General features: G+C 46.6%; 1 protein-coding gene across 3 annotated transcripts in view; it reads left to right on the forward strand.

Moving 5' to 3' along the window:
* Positions 1 to 5,687, forward strand: part of LOC123361638 (cell surface glycoprotein CD200 receptor 1-A-like) — a 29,183-nt gene extending 23,496 nt beyond the window's left edge. Inside the window, exons 5-7 of one of the 3 annotated variants that reach the window (XM_045001676.1) lie at positions 1,846 to 1,939; positions 2,824 to 2,875; positions 4,316 to 5,687. In XM_045001676.1, coding sequence (XP_044857611.1) covers positions 1,846 to 1,939; positions 2,824 to 2,875; positions 4,316 to 4,444 — 275 coding nt within the window. In that variant the 3' untranslated portion in view covers positions 4,445 to 5,687. Of the gene's footprint in view, positions 1 to 1,845; positions 1,940 to 2,823; positions 2,876 to 2,995; positions 3,109 to 4,315 lie in introns of those variants that run through there. The other 2 variants (XM_045001679.1, XM_045001677.1) reach the window with 2 other exon arrangements.
* The last annotated feature ends 13,043 nt before the right edge of the window (positions 5,688 to 18,730 follow it).

The following is an 18,730-nucleotide window of genomic DNA, read 5'->3' on the forward strand; positions in this document are numbered from 1 at the left end:
TGACCCCCCAGGACCCTCATTGCTCCCTGTCTCCTAACTGCCCTGACCCCTATCCATCCCAAGCTCTCTGACAGACCCCGGGACTCTCATGCCCCATCCACCCCCCCGCTCCCTGACTTCCCCCTCCAGAGTACCCCCACACCTAACCACCACCCCCCGATCCCACCCCCTATACAACCCACCCTGCTCCCTGTCCCCTGACTGCACCCCCTTATCCAACCCTTCCAGACCCCTTACTGTGAGGCTCCTAGCAGCATATTTGGCTCCACGCGAGGGGGGGGGCTGCCTCCCTGCGGAGCCAAACACTGCCCTGCGGGAGCACGCAGCCCCGGCCCCCAGAGTGCTGTGTGCATGGCAACAGGGCTCCAGGGGAGGGGGGAAGGCGGGAGAAGGGCCAGCGACTTGCTGTTCTCGGCCAGGCACTCCGGCCCGGGAGTGCAGACCCCGCGGCTTGCCACGCCAGGAGAGTGAGGCCATTTTCCCACCCCTGCATTAGGGTGTGCCTGGGCACACCCGACACACCCCGTGCACACTCCTATGAGAACATATCTCTTCTTCTATTTAGTCTTCATTCATAACTGATAAACTATGTGCTCCTCTGGTCACCAGCTCCAACAAATATTAGTGAGACTGGTGAGGGTGTGGTACAGACCATGCAAGTTCAGCTGACCATTCCAGGTTGCTTCGTAAAATGTCTAGAGGGAAATCTATAAAGGCTGTAGAAATACTCTCTACAATTTAAGACTGAAGTGGGGCCTTTTTCTTATCTCCTTTCCATACAAATGTCTAACCTGGGGGACTGGGTCAGTTAGGGGACTGTTCAATGGCTATGGATCCTTTCACGGTGACATCACCAGGGCACATTTGGCCCAGCTTGGTAGTGATCAAGAGTCAGTGACATAAGTGATATCATGACTTGGGCCATGAAGACTCATCTATCCTACTCCCTCCCTGGAGGTGCTCCCTCTAGGCCAGGGCTGTGGTTTTGTATTGGGAGCGGGAAGGCATTGATGGGACCTAAGTCACAACTGTCGCTTGTATGGACAAGACGTTCAACTGCAAGAGAAGCATAAATAAAATTTATTGGGATGCAAATACGAATCCTGCCACCGGGATTGTGAAAGGAGGCGGGAAGGAGAGCACATTCTAGTGTCTGGACACCTGAAAACAGGTAACAGTCTCATAATCTGAATGGTAAATGGCTGTTATCTGGACTGTTTTATTTATTTTGCTCTGAGGTCATATAGGAGATAACTTGAATGGTGAGATATGCAGAGTCCTTCAGAACAACATGATCTAGTAGTTATAGTGCCTGATTGGCCATTGAGAGAGATGGGTTCCGTTTCTAGATTGAAATCTCCAGGCATGACCTTGGACAAGCTATTTAACCTCTTTGCCTCAGTTTCCCCTTCAGTCAAGCAGGGCCAGCTCCAGGTTTTCTGCCACCCCAAGCAGAAAAAAAAAAAAAAAAAAAAGCTGTGGCAGCGCCATCACACCATTCCACTCTTCGGCAGCAATTTGGCGGCAGGTCCTTCGCTCTGAGAGGGACTGAGGGACTCGCCGCCGAATTGCCACCAAAGATCCGGACGTGCTGCCCCAATAGCAGCCAGAGATGCCATCCCTTGGTATTGGCCGCCCCAAGCACCTGATTCTTTAGCTGGTGCCTGGAGCCGGCCCTGCAGTCAAGTGGGGATACTATTTATTTTACAGGCAGGCTGTGAGGTATAATTAATGTTTAAAGCATCTTGTGATCCTCAGGTGGACACAATAAAGGAATTGATCAGTGAGGAAATAACTGAAATGGTGATTCTCCCTATTTAGAAAATCATGATTCTCTCTTATTAGACATGTTTCTTCAGTATTTCGCCATCTGTGCTGGTCTCCTGGGCATCCTCTTCATTCTGGCTTTAATTTTCCTCTGTAAGCTCCACCGTGGCAGGTATGTATGATATATCACTAAGGAATCAGTTTGTCTAGAGCTGAGAGGAAACTTTAGGTGTTGTTTGATATCAGATCAGATGACATCCAAGCATCTCTGATTCTGTCACAGTCACACAAGATGTGGCCTGATGTGGCACAAAGAGACACAATGTATCTAAGTGAATGATACACTGGTGGAGGAGGTGGCAATGGGACACAAGATGCCTCCTCCTGTGTCCAAGGAAGCTTCCTGTCAGTACGGAGAGCTGGCAAAGCAAAAGTTGTTTTCTACATACTACAGAATCTCTCAATCTGCTTCTTTGAGCCAGCACCTTGGGGGATCAGTTTCCCTACCAAACAGATGTCACCCAGCTCTGGAGGATGGAGCAGGACTGTCCTGTCAGAAGGTTAATAAAGCTGAATCAAGCAGCAGAATCTTTATTCCTTTGTTGTGTGAGGGACGCTGCTGGCTGGAGCTGCACTTCAGTTCCATCAGACTTTGCTTAAATGAGTCAGAGGGATGCAGTTCCAGGGCAAAACAGCAGGGAGCATTGTATTATTTTTTATATTTATTATAAATGCTGGAGGTGAAGCAGGGTTTAGGGGTGGAGGCTGATAGCTCACGACCCCCCACATAATAACTTCACAACCCCAAGGGGTCACAACACCCAGTTTGAGAACCCCCAGTCAAGAGCCACCCAGTGAAGGATTTGAGACATGACATTTTGCCTCCTTCTTGATGACTTGAGGAAGAAGGGGTTAATTAGTTGTGGACTATAGACTCCTCTCAATAGCAGGGCCTTCCTGCTCCAAGATGTGTGGTCTCAGTGGTCCAACTTAACACTGAAGGTAGAATTTGTTATATTTCTTTTTCTGTCTTTTTTTCCCTTTTCCCTTCCACAGAATTTGGTATAAGTCCAAAATCCCTGAGACTGCTCCTACACACAATGTGCAGGTAAGAAAGATGGTGTAAGTCAAGATGTCACTAAATTTGAGATGTGCTCCAAAAGTAACTCAGAAAAGTTTTATATATGAAGGGAACCTGTCAGATTTTGTCTCTCCCTGCTTTCTGCAGGTGCAATTGTGTTCCACAAACTGTCACTTGACACAAAGCAGGACAGAATTGATCTGCACTCCGAATACCAAGATTCAGACTTGTAACATGTGCCTGTAGCGCACTGCCACAGTCAAGACTCAAACTAGCGTTCTTGTGATTCAAAAAGCAGCAGCTCTGACAATTCCCCCTGATCATGCCAGGAAAAGCTGGGCTGAGTATGGCTGTGATACACCTAGTGGTTTTACAGCAAAGTGGCTGGGGAAGGGGATTGTTTTGAACGTTTTTCTTATTGCTCTAAATGAGAAGCAACTTTTTAAAAAATATACAGAAGAAAAGTTGTCATGTAACAAAATGGACTGTGAATCTGAAAAAGGCACAAAGTTCTGAATGGCGAGATCTGTAATGTACATACCCGTTAAGGCGCCGTTATGGCCAGAGCAGGGTAAAGAGTCCTTAGCGAAAATGAGAGTCAGACCCACACTTTAACAATAGTTAGCTCTGATGTGATCAAATCATGTTCCAGTACAGGTGAGCTGACTAAGGACAGGAGAGGGAAGACAGGTCAGTGGTTAGAGTGCTAGCCACAGGCTCGAGTGAGCTAAGGTCAATTAGTTTGTCTACCACACACTTCCTGTGGTGACTTTGAGCAAGTCACTTAGGCCCAGAATTTTAAAGGTATTGAGGCATTTCTGCCCTCGCGGTGCAACATCTAACTGATCGAGGAGCCCAAGTCTCATTTTCAAAAGGCGTTTGGGCATTTAGGGGCCTAAATACGATTGATTGTTTTTGCTGCCACATCATGAATCCTCATTAGCATAGATTGGAACTTAACCTTATTTTGCAGCTTTAGCCTGGTTTATTATTTGTTACTTGCCTGCAATAGAACCTCTAGGCACCAACTGAGATCAGGGCCCCATTTTGCTCAGCATTGTACAAAGAAAGTGAGAGGCCGTCCCCAAAGATCTTATAGTCCAAATAGGTAAGAGAGACAGAGCATTGATGAGAAAACAGAGGTGAAGTAAACGTCTCCAGTTCACTCAGCAGGTCAGTGACAGAACCAGGCATTGAGCCCAGTTCTGAGCCCCACTCCACTGTGCTAGGCACTAGACCATGCTGCCCTTGATGGCTCTATCTGTAAGGCAAAGCTGCCATCAGCTGTTTCCATAGCATCAGCCTGTGATCATTCAGATACCCGTGGAGCCCTGCTCCCTGTGCTTCTTACATTTAGGGGAGGGGAAACATGTCATTGCTCAGTTCAGACTTTAAGAGTCCAGAAAGAACTTTATTTCCAAATGAATCCAGTCCCAGTGCTCACGGTTATGGCCTTTGATTTACTAGGACAGTAATGAGCAGCAGGAGTTGGAGCCCTACGCCAGCTACGTGCAGAAGGAAAACGTGATCTACAACACAGTGTATGAAGTAACAGTGAGTGAAGACCTCCCACCAGGGCGCCAGTCAGCAACGTGAGAATCCAGCTGGGCCTGACTCACCACCTGTGTGAAGAAGGGGAACAGGTTGCAGGGAAGATTGATGATACTGGATTCCTTCCAGAAGAGGATCTCCATCACCAAACACTTTCTTCATGGGAAGCAAGGATTCTGGGAAGCAAAGATCTGCATAGCCACTGGGTGCCTCCAAACATATCTGCCTGCTGATCAATTCCTCGTTTCCTCTTTCCCTTTTTGTCGCCCCTTATCCCCATCCTGGGAATTAGCACTGTGAAGGACAGAGTGACCTGCTGCCATTGGTTTCACCATGAACAGCTCTTGTGCTCACAGGTCCCCACTGGCTGTCCTGACTTCAGCAATCCAAACATCTGACATTCACTTTTGGGCATTAGTTGTGTGTCACTTTGGGAGGGGGAGGAGGAGGGAAACACCCACTGACCAAGTCTACTGTAATAATAAGGGCATTGGTTACTAGATGATAGATCAGCTGGAATGGGAGATCAGCTGAGTATCTCCTTATCCTCCCAATCCTGGGAAGACACACTCTCTATTGACGAGGTCCATTGTGTAGGAGGCTGGTTCACAGACCTGCTGAATAACTTGTCAAGTCCCCCATTGAACACAAAATGTTTTCTATAGTCTGTACTAAGTTACAAGTTATTCTCATGAGTCTTCCCCTGGTGGAATCTCCTCCTTCAGGGAGCACAGGCATTAACATACTGCAATAGCATAATGGTCCAGCCATCCATTAATCTGTTTCTAACAATGGCCAATGCCAAATGTTTCAGGAAAAGAAGCAAAACACTGATAATGCGTCTACTGGGATTGTGCAATAATGGACCAAGCCAGGGTAATTTCTTCCTGACCTCAGCTGGTACTCGGTTTGTCTTGAAGCATAAGGCTTGCTGGCCATTGTAATATTTATTTTAGCTAATGTTAATTGCAGAGGGTGGTTTCTATTATATGCTGAAACCTTCCATTGAATCTTATTAAGCTAATTTGTCTAAGTATAGTTGCAGCACAAGGTTAATTTACTTCATATAAAATGAGTTTATCCATTTCAAACATATTATATTTTAATTTCATCAAAGGGCCACTTGTCCATGTGTTATGGACAGAGGTAAATAGGACAAGGCAGTTGTCTTCTCTACCAGTGTTTCTCAATCTTATTGGGTGAGTGAGCCCTTATTTGAAGTCAAAAAATTTCATGACCTTCTTACTTTACTATAACAGTAAGAGTAAAAAAAATGTATTCATGCTAAGCCTGTATGATCTGTTTGTGTGTACTTATTGAGAGGTTGACAGAGGCCACCTGACCTTGAAAGGTAGGGATGTGCAGGCCATGGGGATGGGGGGTAAAATTTTCTTTGCTTTAGACTGTAATACAATTTTCAACATCTCATGATCCCCCAATAGCCTTTTGTGACCCTCTTGGTTGAGAGAAACATGGCTCTCTATTGGTCTCCTTTCCAAGCTGCTGTAAATAGCCCTAGACACAAACCTTTCCTCCTATGGAAGAACTACCCCACTACTCAATCTCCTAAACACACCTTTTGCCCTTCTCCATTTCTGATGTGTCCTTTTTGCGTGGAGATGGACAGAGCTGGACACTGAATTCATGGTCAGGAAGTACCTTGGCTTGGAATTTCCCAGGAACCTAAAGGAGTTTAGCACCCAACTCCCAATGGATTGCAATGGGACATGGCCACCAAACTCCTCTTGGTTTCTTTGAAAGTCTCAGTCATCATAGAAGTATTGTCATAATGATCACTGTTGCTGTCTTAATATAGCCAGAGATTCATTCCCTTTTTGCCCACCCCTGGGTGTTGAACAGTCACCCTCACTGCATTGTCAACAAGACCAATTTCCCCCCCTTGAAACTACAGCTGTTGTAGATCAGAGCCCAGCAGTGTATAGCAGATGCCTCTTTCAGTGTACACTACCTTGCATGTGTCTATATTGCATTCCATCTGCCAGCCTGTTGCCCAGTTACCTAGTTTTGTTAGGCCTTTCTGGAGTTATTTGTACACCTTCATGTGCTTCACTAGGTCAGTTTAATTTTTTCCAGGCCCAGTCTCTTGCCACTATTAAACAGTCTGCTTTTTTTCACTCTTTCTGGCTCTAGGTTACGTAGACTTGCAAAAAAGCCACTCGTCCCACAGCACCAGAATGCTTAGGTCAGGGAGTCCCACAGCCTGCTTGTGCATCTAGTCCTCTCAGTGTGTGTGTATATATAATCCCCGGTGACTGATTACAAGCAAGTTAGCCCTGACTGAACAAGAGGGGGCACATTAGCAAGAGACTTGAAACAAAATCCTGCATGCACGCTATACGCTGAATGCTGCTTTCAGTTAAACCTTGCACTTACTCCCTGAAGTTAATGGCTTTGCACAGGTGCAACAGCAGTGTCTGACCATATGAGAATAAACCAGAGCAAGTTTTACCTCCTGGGAGTTGAGTGCAGCTGGTTTCTTTGAACTGTTTTTTTTTTTAAGGAAATTTGTATCAGAGGCTGCTTTTAAAGTATTTGTATCACATTATTTAAATTTACCAAGATTCTTGTTCTTTCTATGTCACCTTTTAGCCTTATTTCTCCTAGTTTTCAGCCTGCTGAAATTCAGCAGCCTTCAAATTAGCACCTGACTGAGATAAGCAAGGTGGAGGAAAAGAGAGTTCACAGCTTTGCTGCTGCTATTTAGCTGCAAAGAGTTGCCTGCAAGGGCAGGACTAAAGGGGAACGGGGAAGAGGAGAATGGATAGGCTTCATTCTGATGTCTAAAGGCAGCGTCAAAGTTTTTCCTCCCCACCTCCCTAACAGGTGGGCTTGTAGGCATGTTTTTTTACATTTTATTCTCTTACTTGTATCTGATGCGGGCTGGGAATAGAGAGCTTTCCAACCCTCCCAGGTGAAAATAGCTGTTCATCACCATAGGCTAAGATCTAGCAAGAGGTGCTAGGTGGCGCTTCAACCTCACACCATGGCCAAAGCAGACAGAGTCAAAGTCATGCTGTGGAAGGAGACTGCATTATAGCTTCCCAGACACCCTCCATCAGGACTGCTGACATTCAGTGGCTCTCAGATTTTCTCACATTATGCTCCACTTCTTAAGGGATCATCTTGTGGCCTACCCTCCCAACCTCTCTGTCCGAAACCCATGTCTCCCCGGAGACAACTGGGGTGTTTCGTTACCTCATAAGAGGGTGCTAGGCCAATGTTAAGGAGAAAGGACAAAAATCAAGTCACTCTAATGAAATACATCCAATAACCAGACTCCCCTGCTCCCCTTGCATGTCTCATGGGCTAATAACCCTCCCATAACTGCCACATTAGGTTCTACATGACACAAAATTGGAGTCTTCTTGGGAATTGTGGTAGTTATTCTCTCTCCTTTCCAGTCATCTTCAGGGGGTTGTCCATGAGCCCATTCTTCCTTTTTTCTGGAGATGCCAATGGGGTCACTGCCCATCAGTTTCATAGGGGCAGTCACCAAAATCTTGAAGGGAAAACCTACCATCGGGGCGGCTCTAGGCATTTTGCCGCCCCAAGCACGGCAGGCAGGCTGCCTTCGGTGGCTTGCCTGCGGAGGGTCCGCTGGTCCCGTGGCTTTGGGGGACCTCCTGCAGGCACGGTCCCCCGAAGCCGCGGGACCAGCGGACCCTCTGCAGGCAAGCCGCTGAAGGCAGCCTGCCTGCCGCCCTCGCGGCGCCGGCAGAGCGCCCCCTGCTGCTTGCCACCCCAAGCACGCGCTTGGTTTGCTGGGGCCTGGAGCCGCCCCTGCCTACCACATCCTTTCCTCAGTCAAATAGGCCTGGGGAGGCTGGCTGACCAACGGGACTTCAAGCTGGCCCTGCATTTTATAGGTTGGGCCATGGAAATCTCAGTCCGTAATGGGTGGGTTTTCTCTGTTTTGAGAAATCCCCACAAAACACAGGGAAAGATTCCTCAGCACAAAGAAACTCTACCTACCAGGGGATGAGGTTTCCCTGACCCACTCCTCCAATTCACTGCCACCTCATGACCATGAAAACCATGGCCCCCTAACAACCCCATGCCTGCACTACAACTATACACCCTAAGTCTCCTCTCACATTACTCCCTAGTGGTCTTCCACCTCTCCCGTTTCTACCCACTCAAGAATACTACTCTTTTGCCTTTCAATAACACTTCCTATTGAAAGATCTCAAAACATTTCACCAACAGCAACACTTTTAGCCTCACTATCCCCTTGTGAAGCAGGAATGCATTCACCCTATTTTACAGATGGGGAAAAATGAAGCAGAGGGTGGTTGAATGATTTGTGCAAACTCACATAGAGGGTATATCTACACTATGGGATTATTCCGATTTTACAGAAATCGATTTTTGGAAACAGATTGTATAAAGTCGAGTGCACGCGGCCACACTAAGCACATTAATTTGGCGGTGTGCATCCATGTACCGAGGCTAGCGTCGACTTCTGGAGCGTTGCACTGTGGGTAGCTATCCCATAGCTATCCCATAGTGCCCGCAGTCTCCCCCGCCCATTGGAATTTTGGGTTGAGATCCCAATGCCTGATGGGGCCAAAAATTTGTCGCAGGTGGTTATGGGTAAATGTCGTCAGTCAATCCTCCCTCCGTGAAAGCAACAGCAGAAAATCATTTCATGCCCTTTTCCCTGGATTGCCCAGGCAGATGCCATAGCATGGCAACCATGGAGCCCATTCAGCCTTTTTTCACTGTCACCGTATGTGTACTGGATGCTGCTGACAGACACGGTACTGCAGTGCTACACGGCAGCATCCCCTTGCTTTTTGCAACGAGTTAGCAAAGACTGTTACCAGTCATACTGTACTGTCTGCTGCTGTCATGGGTGCTCCTGGCTGGCCTCGGTGAGGTTTGTCGGGGGCGCCTGAACAAAAATGGGAATGACTCCCCAGGTCATTCTCTTCTTTAAGTTTTGTCTAATGGAGAGTCAGTCCTGCCTAGACTATCAGGCAAGCCTACTAAAGAACCAGAAAAGAATCCTTTGGCACCTTATAGACTAACAGATGTTTTGCAAAACATCTGTTAGTCTATAAGGTGCCACAGGATTCTTTACTGCTTTTACAGAACCAGACTAACACGGCTACCCCTCTGATACATAAAGAACCAAAGAGGCACACGGCCGCTCCGGGTCAGAGCCCCAGGCATCCCGCAGAAATGATGAGCTGCATGCTATTCTTGTGGGTGCCCCTGCAACAACCCCACCCATTGCTTCCCTCCTCCCCCACCCCTCCTGGACGACAGTGGCAGTTATCCCCCCATTTGTGTGATGAAGTAATAAAGAATGCATGAATAAGAAATAACACTGACTTTATTGCCTCAGCAAGCAGAGATCAAAGGGGGAAGAGGAGGGCGGTTGGCTTTTGGCTAAGATCAAGTGAGCCACCATTCTACACTTCCTCAGCCTACAGCTGAAAATGGGAATCTGTGACAAGCACTAGGATAGAAGCACAGGCAGGACTGAATCTCCATTTGTGTGTGGGCCTTTGGTTGACACTGGTAAAATACAAAATGTCCCAGGATATGTATGTTGGGGACAGTTCTAAACGGCAGCTTAATTTTTTTATTTGCAGCAAAATGTAGAGGTCTAAGTATCTGATTGTGAGCCCTGGTAGCAAGGAGTAGGCTGGGGTAGGCACGACTGCGCAGTGCTGCTGACTGGGAGAGCAGCCTGAGGCAGAAGCTCCAGCTGCCATGATATTCCAGGCAGGACTGAATCTCCATTAGACAAAACTTAAAGAAGAGAATGACCTGGAGTCATTCCCATTTTTGCCCAGGCGCCCCTGGCCAACCTCACCGAGGCCAGCCAGGAGCACCCACGGGACAACGATGATGGATATCAGTCATACTGTACCGTCTGCTGTCCGCAAGGCAAGGCAAGGCAAGGGGATGCTGCTGTGTAGCACTGCAGCACCGCGTCTGCCAGCAGCATCTAGTAGACATATGGTGACATTGAAAAAAGGCGAGAAACGATTTTTTCCCTTTGCTTTCACCAGGCGGGGGAGAGGAGGGAGGGAATGACGACATATACCCTGAACCACCCGTGACAATGTTTTTGACCCTTCAGGCTTTGGGAGCTCAGCCAAGAATTCAGATGGCTTCCGGAGAGTGCGGGAACTGTGGGATAGCTACAGTCGTCCGTCGCCCCTCCCTCCGTGAGCGTCCTTTTGATTCTTTGGCTTTCTGGTATGCTTGTCTCAGCTCCTTAAGTTTCACGCAGGACTGTGTTGAGTCCCTGTTGTGGCCTCTGTCCATCATGGCCTTGGAGATTTTTTCAAATGTTTTGGCATTTTGTCTTTTGGAATGGAATTCTGATAGAAGAGATTCATCTCCCCATACAGAGATCAGATTCAGTATCTCCCGTACAGTCCATGCTGGAGCTCTTTTTTGATTCTGAGACTGCATGGTCACCTGTGCTGATCAGCGCTCCATGCTGGGCAAAGAGGAAATAAAATTCAAAAGTTCACGGGGCTTTTCCTGTCTACCTGGCCAGTGCATCCAAGTTCAGATTGCTGTCCAGAGCAGTCACAATGGTGCACTGTGGGATAGCTCCCAGAGGCCAATACCGTCAAATTGTGGCCACACTAACGCTAATTCGAAATGGCAATGTCGATTTCAGCGCTACTCCCCTCGTTGGGGAGGAGTATAGAAATCGATTTTAAGGGCCCTTTATATCGAAGTAAAGGGCTTCGTTGTGTGGACAGGTGCAGGGTTAATTCGATTTAACGCTGCTAAATTCGAGATAAACTCGTAGCGTAGACCAGGCCAGAGAATCTGAGGTATAGCCAGGACTAGAACCCAGAATGGCCTCCAGGGAAACCAGGGACGATCACATTTGAAACTGTACTGTTCAAATGTACAAAAAAATTGAGAAAAAGTGTAACTCCTCCTCTTCCCATCGCTCCTCTCAAAAAACCTTTAGCCTTCTTTATAAACCAGAAAGAAGCAGAAAAAAAGATATGAGCACAATTTAAAGAAGAAAATCCTTTGCAGGTCTCCTTAAAGAGTATGCTTTCTTTTGTAAATTGGCTTTAACTTTAAAATGAAAATACTACAGTCTACATTTATACAGCGGGTTTCATCCTAGAGGATTCCAAAGGCGTTTACAAACTGCTGCAGATACAAGAAGTATCTCAACCATTACTACAATGCAGCCATCTCTGAGGCTGAATACAACAGCTGTACGAAACAGCTCAGCAATTCAACCGTTTTACGACAGAAAGTGAAGAACAGTAACATCAAATCAAAATTGGGGGGTGGAATTTGGCTGAGCAAGATGCCATTAACCCTGTGTTTGAATTGAGGCAGGAAACTAGAGAGAACATCCTTACAAAGAATGGCATAATACCTGTAAGAGGTGTAGGTTTTATGTCCATTAATATTTGATGAAAGACGTCACTTCCAGCAACAGAACTAATGCCCCAGCATTGTGCTGACGTGAGAGAAATGTAGCATCTATTAAACAACAGCACTTTCTGCAGCACACTGGGTTTTCTTTCAAGGTCTCCCATTCAAATGCTGATGAAGTCCAGCCCTGCTTTAGCATGGAAGATGAGCTCACATGCTGATGCTAATGAGGTAAATTAGGTTGAGCTGCTAACATTCTCAAGGCTGAAAATCTACAAGCACTGCCACGTGTATGCAATGAGCATGCAAAGGCTCTTCAAAACAGAAATAAAGCAACATACTGACTCTGTTGTAGGAAGTCAGTGTTTGCTACATTACGGTCTTCAATTATATGGCTCCAGTTACAGCAAAATATTATTTTGTCTTATAAAAAGCTTCATCGTGTACCTTGGAATGGGAAAACCACAAAATCACTGACAGATCTTCTATTTGAGGAGGAGGAGACAGGCCAAGATATTAGCTCTAAGAAGCTGCAATAAAGACGATAAATGGGAATAGGAAGAGTTCTTAAAGAGCAATCCAGAAACAAATCTCTTCCCCTTTTGCCCCCTTCCCTCCCCCACACAAAAAAATAATCAAGAAATGGACACCAGCCATATCGGGGCTGAAGGGAAGAGAGAACATTTGCAACATTTTCCATTGTCGCCTTTCAATTTACAACCTGATTCCATTAGCCTCGGTCATCCCATTAAGGGAGCAAAACTCAAGTCACATATCGGACGGTGCTTAATTTCTTTTAATGGTAGAGGATCGTATTCCCCTGTATCATGGCAAGGGATTAAAAGAAACCAAGTCAGGTAGGAGGTGAATGTGAAGCCTGATTTTGCTGCCAAGCTTTTTTTTTTTTTTTAATACAGATTTCCATCCAAAACATGCTTACTTTGGCAGCCCAGCCAGAGGACTATGAAATCATAGTAAACATGCTGTCCAATTCTTACCTCTGCAGGACAGTAGACCAAATGTAAGATTTGCAAATAGCAGCTGTTCTTATGAAAATTGTTTTGCCAGACTAGAGAAAACTTTTTTTTCCTTTTGGGTTGTCATCAGCCCTTAGATGGGCTACGCAAATAGATTCCTCCTGGGAGCTTTTGCTATTACTTTACTGATATCTGTTTTTTAATTATGTGAAGTTTTGTTGTGGAGAAGCAAGGTGGTCTGGGGTTTTTAAGAGCTACCCTTCAGCAGACTGAATGCATGGCTTAAAGGGACTGGTAACAGGAGATGGGGCTCATCACCCCTACCTTGTGGCTTAAAGTCACCCATTGACTGGAACTGATTGAAGGTTGTTGGCTACTTTATTATTATTGTTAATCATGTTTATTGCGGTAATGCTAGGGACCAGCCCAGAATGGGGCCCTACTGTGCTAACACAGAGAATCAGACAGTCCCTGCCCCAAAGTGCTTACAATCTAAATAGACACAACCGACACAAGGGAGGAGGGAGAGGTAGAACATACCGGTAATTACCATTTGGTAGCTGCTTGGTGGCCTATGCAAAGTGAGTTGGTGTTCTTAGCCCTCTATCTCCCACGTGTCATTTGAGGAATAGTGTTGGCCAAAGGCAGGGTTTTCAAAAGCACCTAAGGGAGTTAGAGGCAAAAGTCCCATTGAAAGTCAGTGGGATTTGTGCTTCTAATGCCCTCAGATGCTTTTGAAAATTCCAAGTTCTTAATTCTAATGGTTGAAGAGCAAGGTCTTGGATATAGGTACCATTTTAAATGCAACACCCCTTAGAGTCCAAGGATGAAACTCTGGCTCCATTGAAGTCAATGGTAAAATTCCCACTGACTCCAGTGAGGCCAGAATTTCACCCCAGATATCTGGGATCTGATTAGATACACAAGTACCAACCTGAAGTAACTCTACTGAAGTCAAAGACAGTGATAATAATAGCTTCTGTGTAGCCCTTTTCATCTGTAGATCTTAAAGCCAAGGTGGATGAGTGTCATTATCCTCATTTTACAGGTGGAGAAACTGAGGCTCAGAGATGGGAAAGGAATTAAGGCGATCCAGTTACTATGGACTTAAAGTTGTGTAACTGAGATCAGAGTCCGGCCCATGAGTTTTAGCAGGATTGGCCAATTGGCTATCAGAAATATACCAGCTAAAGAGAATCATAGAATCACAGAACTGGAAGAGACCTCGCGACGTCATCTAGTCCAGTCCCCTGCAATCATGGCAGGACTAAGTATTACCTAGATCATCACTGACAGGTGTTCGTCTAATCTGCTCTTAAAAATCTCCAATGACTCCACAACCTCCCTAAGCAATTTATTTCAGTGCTTAACCACCCTGACAGTTAGGAAGTTTTTCCTAATGTCCAACCTAAACCTCCCTTGCTGCAATTTAAGCCCATTGCTTCTTGTCTTATCCTCAGAGGTTAAAAAAAGCAATTTTTCTTCCTCCTCCTTGTAACAACCTTTTACATACTTGAAAACTGTTATCGTGTCCCCTTCTGTCTTCTCTTTTCCAGACTAAACAAACCCAGTTTTTTAAAACTTCACTCATAGGTCATGTTTTCTAGACCTTTAATCATTTTTGTTACTCTTCTCTAGACTCTCTCCAATTTGTCCAGATCCTTCCTGAAATGTGGCACCCAGAACTGGACACAATACTCCAGTTGAGGCCTAATCAGCGCAGAGTAGAGCGGAAGAATTACTTCTCGTGTCTTGCTTAAACACTCCTGCTAATACATCCCAGAATGATGTTTGCTTTTTTTGCAATAGCGTTATACTATTGACTCATATTTAGCTTGTGATCCACTATTACCCCCAGATCCCTTTCTGCAGTACTCCTTCCTAGGCAGTCATTTCCCATTTTGTATGTGTACAACTGATTCTTCCTTCCTAAGTGGAGTACTTTGCATTCGTCCTTATTGAATTTCAGCCTATTTACTTCAGACCATTTCTACAGTTTGTCCAGATCATTTTGAATTATAATCCTATCATCCAAAGCACTTGAAACCCCTCCCAGCTTGGTATCGTCCGCAAACTTTATAAGTGTCCTCTCTATGCCATTATCTAAATCATTGAAGAAGATATTGAACAGAACCGAACCCAGAACTGATCCCTGTGGCCCCACTAGTTATGCCCTTCCAACATGATTGTGAACCACTGATTACTCTCTGTGAACGGTTTTCCAACCAGTTTTGCACCCACCTTACATTAGCTCCATCTAGGCTGCATTTCCCTAGTTTGTTTATGAAAAGGTCATGCAAGACAGTATCAAAAGCTTTACTAAAGTCAAGATATACCACATCTACCACTTCCCCCCGCAAGACTTGTTACCCTGTCAAAGAAAGCTATCAGGTTGGTTTGACATAATTTGTTTTTGACAAATCCATGCTGACTGTTACTTATCACCTTATCTTCCAGATGTTTGTAAATTGATTGCTTAATTATTTGCTTCATTATCTTTCTGGGTACAGAAGTTAAGCTGACTGGTCTGTAATTCCCTGGGTTGTCCTTATTTCCCTTTCTATAAACGGGCACTATATTTGCCCTTTTCCAGGCTTCTGGAATCTCTCCTGTCTTCCACGATGTAGAGAGGTTAGTTAGGGCTCGTCCCTCTCCGGAGCAGGGGGGAACCACACCGCCTCACTACACATTGTTTGTGTCTCGGGGGTGGGGGAGGGAATTAGTCCGGCTGCAGGAGTCTCCCTCAGCAGCCCTGGTGGAAGCAGAAATAAGCACAGTCTGCCTGGGCCCTAGGCCAGGGTGGGGCAACAATGGGTCAGGCACTCAGGCCCTCAGGCAGGGGCTGAGCAGTATCAGTTTAAACTGTAGGCCCAAGCCTCCAAAGGGTTTGAGAGAGGGGGAGACTGACACCCACGAGTTGGGTGGCAGGGGGGACACAGGCCCTCCCACTCCACTGCGTCCCAGCCCGAGGTCCTAGCAGCGGCAGAAGACCTGCTGCTTAGTCAGTGGGGATCCTGGCCACAACACACTGACATGGGCTCTGGCAGTGCTGCAGCCAGACTAGGGTTGGCTGCTCCCGGGCTACTTCCAGACTCCCCTCTTGTGGTACCTGGGTTGGGGTGGTGTCCTCCAGGGAGTCCAGCACCATGGGTTCCTCCTGGTAGCTGGCGAGAGGCAGGCCTGGCAACTCCTCCTGGTAGCTGGCGGGGGCAGGCCCAGCAACTCCTCTGGGTGGTGGGCGCAGGGCAGGTTGGGCCAGTCCTTGGGTGCACCGCAGGCTGCAGGGGCTTCCCAGTCACGGGCTAGGCTGGAGGCGTCTGGCCTCCCTGGTGTCTGTCTTCCAGGTGCGTTCTGAGGTCGAGCCTTTATACTTCCGGGGCACCGCCTGACCCTCTGAGGGGCAGGCTCAGAGCTTCCTAGCTCCACCCACTATGGTGTCCAGAAGGGCTGGTGCCTCTCCGGGGTGGCGGGGAACCACACCGCCTCACTACACATGACTTTTCAAAGATAATCGCTAAAGGCTCAGATATCTCCTCAGTGAGCTCCTTGAGTATTCTAGGTCCTGCTCTACACTGGGGTGGGGTGCGGGGGAATCGATCTAAGTTACGCAACTTCAGCTATGTGAATAACGTAGCTAAAGTCAATGTACTTAGATCGACTTACCGTGGTGTCTTCACCGCAGTGAGTCGACTGCTACTTCTCCCCCATTGACTCTGCCTACACCTCTCCTGGTGCTGGAGTACAGGAGTGAACTGGAGAGCGCTCAGGGGTCAATTTATCACATCTAGACTAGACACAATAAATCAATCCCCGCTGGATCGATCGCTGCCTGCCGATCCAGCGGGTAGTGTAGACATACCCTAGCATGCATTTCATTATTCCCTGGTTACTTGAAGATAATCTAATTTGTCCAAGTAATTTTTAATTTGTTCTTTCCCTATTTTAGCCTCTTCTGATCCTACCTCATTTTAACTGGCATTCACTACATTACATGTCCAGTCACCACCAACCTTCTTGGTGAAAACAAACAAAGAAGTCATTAAGCACCTCTGCTATTTCTACATTTTCTGTTATTATTTCTCCCCCAACCCATTGAGTAATGGGCCTACCCTGTCCTTGGTCTTCCTCTTGCTTCTAATGTATTTGTAGACTGTTTTCTTGTTACCCTTTATGTCTCTAGCTAGTTTGATCTCATTTTGTACCTTGGCTTTCTAATTTTGTCCCTACATACTTGTGTTATTTGTTTATATTTATCCTTTGTAATTTGACCTAGTTTCCACTTTTTGTGGGACTCTCTTTTGATATTTAGATCATTGAAGATCTCCTGGTTAAGCCAGGGTGGTCTCTTGCCATATTTCCTGTGACAGGTTGGATCACAGAAACCCACTTGGGGCTGCCAATTGATGTGCCAAGACTACTTCTGCCCCTGCTTTCCTGCCCTGGCAGCTTAGGACTCCAGCACCCTGTCTTGTTGAGCCAGATAAACCAGTCTGCTCCAACACAGACCCAGGGTCTGAACCACGTGCCCTAACAGCAGTAGGCTTAAACTGAAAGATGCCCAACTCCCAATGAGATCTAAACCCCAAATAAATCTGTTTGACCTTGTATAAAGCTTATGCAGGGTAAACTCATAAATTGTTCACCCTCTATAACACTGATAAAGAGATATGCACAGCTGTTCCCCCGCCCCCCAGTATTAATACATACCTGGGTTAATTAATAAGTAAAAAGTGATTTTATTAAATACAGAAAGTAGGATTTAAGTGGTTCCAAGTAGTAACAGACAGAACAAAGTGAATTACCAAGTAAAATAAAATAAAACACGCAAATCTAAGCCTAATACGGTAATAAAACTGAATACAGATAAAATCTCACACTCAGAGATGTTTCAATAGGTTTCTTTCACAGACTGGATGCTTTCCTAGTCTGGGCACAATCCTTTCCCCTGGTACAGCCCTTGTTCCAGCTCAGGTGGTAGCTAGGGGATTTCTCATGATGGCTGCCCCCTTTGTTCTGTTTCACCCACCTACATGTCTTTTGCATAAGGCGGAAATCCTTTGTCTCTCTCTGGGTTCCCACTCCCTCCTTCTCAATGGAAAAGCACCAGGTTAAAGATGGATTCCAGTTCAGGTGACATGATCACATGTCGCTGTAAGACTTTATTACCCACTCAGGGCCGCCCAGAGGATTCAGGGAGCCTGGAGTCTTCAGCGGCAGGGGCCCCCCGCTGCCAAATTGCCGCCAAAGACCCAGCACTTCGGTGGCGGTTCCCAGGGCAAAAGTACCCCCTGCCGCCGAATTGCCGCCAAAGAATCACCCCGGGACCTGCCGCTGAAGTGCTGGAAGGACCCCTCGCCACGGGTCTTCGGGGCACTTCAGCGGCAGGTCCCAGAGTGGAAGGACCCCCTCCCACCGAATTGCCGATGACGACCCGGAGCGGAAGAAGCTCCGGGGGCCCGGGCCCCGCGAGAGTTTTCCGGGGCCCCTGGAGCGAGTGAAGGACCCCGCTCCAGGGGCCCTGAAAAACTCTCATGGGGGCCTGGGGCAAATTGCCCCTCTTACCCCCCTCCCCGGGCGGCCCTGTACCCACTTGCCAGCACAAATATACAGGAAGACTTAGAGGGGAAACAGAGCCATCTACAGACAATTATCCTGGTTAAGGGAGTCATCAAGATTCCAAACCATCATTAATGGCCCACACTTTACATAATTACAATAGGCCCTCAGAGTTATATTTTATATTTTTAGTTTTAAATACAAGAGTGATACATTTATACAAATAAGATGATCACACTCAGTAGATTATAAGCTTTGTAATGATACCTTACAAGAGACCTTGTGCATGAAGCATATTCTATTTACATTATATTCACACTCATTAGCATATTTTTATAAAATCATATAGAGTGCATCACACTTCCTATCTTTCCTACGCAATGAGACAGTTTGCTCTTGTGCC

This window comes from Mauremys mutica, chromosome 1 (assembly GCF_020497125.1).
Source record: "Mauremys mutica isolate MM-2020 ecotype Southern chromosome 1, ASM2049712v1, whole genome shotgun sequence".
Classification (NCBI taxonomy): Eukaryota; Metazoa; Chordata; order Testudines; family Geoemydidae; genus Mauremys; species Mauremys mutica.